General features: G+C 42.8%; 1 protein-coding gene across 1 annotated transcript in view; it reads right to left on the bottom strand.

The window, feature by feature from the left end:
- Window positions 1-2500, bottom strand: part of LOC143292121 (adhesion G protein-coupled receptor L2-like) — a 148861-nt gene that overhangs the window by 81935 nt on the left and 64426 nt on the right. The window contains exons 20-21 of the mRNA XM_076602310.1: window positions 1699-1867; window positions 457-520 (exon numbers count right to left, since the gene is read on the bottom strand). Of these exons, the coding sequence (XP_076458425.1) occupies window positions 457-520; window positions 1699-1867 (233 nt within the window). The remainder of the gene's footprint in view (window positions 1-456; window positions 521-1698; window positions 1868-2500) is intronic.

The following is a 2500-nucleotide window of genomic DNA, read 5'->3' on the forward strand; positions in this document are numbered from 1 at the left end:
CGAAGCCATTTCTTTCAAGCAGAAATGCTTTTACGTATTTCTTCCACTGATATCTCCTCCAATGACATAATTATCCTGTTCCTTAACGCCTTCTCGGTCAATTTGTCTCTCACTCCCCGGTAAACTTTCTCCTTCAGAGAGTCTCATATGGCATAATCCATTGGGTTTTAGTCAGGGCTTCGTGGAGGCCACTCATCCTTCTTGATGAATCACTATCCCTATCACTGAGAAAATAGTTGTCAAAAAGCGGTTCATTTTTTTGGGGGGGACACCCGATATATATTAGCTTCCCACAGAGATAATTCAACCTCACCCCTCCGCCCCCACCCCCTGCACCCCCTCCTTCCCCCCATACACACACACACACTCGCATAAGCATACACACACACTGCACAAGGCTTGCATCAGCCCGATTGGCAGATAGACAGCAAACAGTTCAGTGAATGTTCGACTTACATATCCGTGGCGTAATAGTTGTCGGCTGTTCCAACAAACGCCCCCACCAAGACCGCAGGGAACACTGCGACAGAATTACCTTTCTTTTTCAATGAATTTTCTCCTACATTAAGTGTACATAACTCATATGAACTGAATTACCGAACCTTCATTTTCATCGCAGAATGGATAGAGTGTTAACAAAAGATGCAACATTATTGTCCAAGGCCATTCTTATAATCATTATTGTCACTTTTGGTTCTGTTGTTGTTGTTGTTGCTGCTGCTGCTGCTGCTGCTGTTGTTGTTGTTGTTGTTGTTGTTGTTGTTGTTGTTGTTATTGTTGTTGCTGCTGCTGCTGCTGCTGTTGTTGTTGTTGTTGTTGTTGTTGCTGCTGCTGCTGCTGTTGTTGTTGCTGCTGCTGTTTTTATTGTTGTTGTTGTTATTGTTGTGTCATGTATGTGTTCGTTCCATGTTGATCTTACTTTCAAACCTTCTTTCTCTTCCACCCACCAACCCCCTCGTACACGCACACAGACACAGACAGACACACAGACACAGACACAGACACACACACACACAAAAGTCCAAGGACCCACCCGACCCAAGGATGTAGTATCTGAGCACAGCACAAAACAGCACAACACAACACGGCACAGCACAATACCAGACAACACAGAACAGCACAACACAATAAAGCACAATACAACACAACACAGAACAGTACGACACAGCACAGCACAACACACCACACCACACACCACAATAACACAATGCAAACACAACACAGCCCACACCCACACCCCAAATCCACCCCCCGCGCCCCTCCTCTCCGTGGAGTGATGGCCTAGAGGTAACGCATCCGCCTAGGAAGCGAGAAAATCTGAACGCGCTGGTTCGAATCATGGCTCAGCCACCGATATTTTCTCCCTCTCCAGTAGACCTTGAGTGGTAAACTGGACACTAGTCATTCGGATGAGACGATAAACCGAGGTCCCGTGTGCAGCATGCACTTAGAGCACGTAAAAGAACCCACGGCAACAAAAAGGTTGTTCCTGGCAAAATTCTGTAGAAAAATCCACTTCGATAGGAAAAACAAATAAAACTGCACGCAGGAAATAAAAAAGAGGGGCTGTAGTGTAGCGACGCGCTCTCCCTGGGGAGAGAGTAGCCCGAATTTCACATAGAGAAATCTGTTGTGATAAAAAAAAAATAAAAAAAGAACGAAAAGAGGGAAATAGATATACAAATAAAAGTCACCCACCCCATCCCAGGATGTAGTATCTGAGCATGGAACCAGTCTCTGTCGTGTCGCTCTTGGAGTGGGCGGAGTAGGTGACGACGATGTACAGGTTAAAGGCCTCGTTCATCACCCACGAGTAGGTGGTCAGGAAGGCGTAATGGAACAGGATGGCGAACACCTGGCACACCAGCTGTGAAACATACACACAGCACAGCACATAGAGAAACAAGAGAGGCAAGGCCTTCAAGACTCACTTGTGATACACTTTTTAAAAAATCCAAGCTTTTTATGTATTGAGTATAATTTCAAAATGTAATGTTTAAGATGAGAAAGATCAGTTTAAAGCAAATTAACTCCCCTAGCATTAATTACAGAGTAATTTCCCTTTTTTACTATCTGCACCAAAACGTTTGCAAAAATAAATAAAACTTCCATGCTTAGCAAAAGAAGTTCCTGTTTGAACAAAAAATGATAATAATGACTGCTCTAGTTGTTGGGTCAGAATATCAGATCAAAGTGCCAAGTTTAGAGAATACAAAAAATATAAATATAACAGTAAATGCAGCTTGCATATAATTAGGCTTAATTCTTTTTTCTTTTCTTTTTTTTTGTGCCCATCCCAGAGGCGCAATATTGTTTTAAACAAGATGACTGGAAAGAACTGAATTTTTCCTATTTTTATGCCAAATTTGGTGTCAACTGACAAAGTAGTTGCAGAGAAAATGTCAATGATAAAGTTTACCACGGACACACACACACACACACAACCGAACACCGGGTTAAAACATAGACTCACTTTGTTTACACAAGTGAGTCAAAAAGT

The sequence above is a fragment of the Babylonia areolata genome, chromosome 18 (assembly GCF_041734735.1).
Source record: "Babylonia areolata isolate BAREFJ2019XMU chromosome 18, ASM4173473v1, whole genome shotgun sequence".
Classification (NCBI taxonomy): domain Eukaryota; kingdom Metazoa; phylum Mollusca; class Gastropoda; order Neogastropoda; family Buccinidae; genus Babylonia; species Babylonia areolata.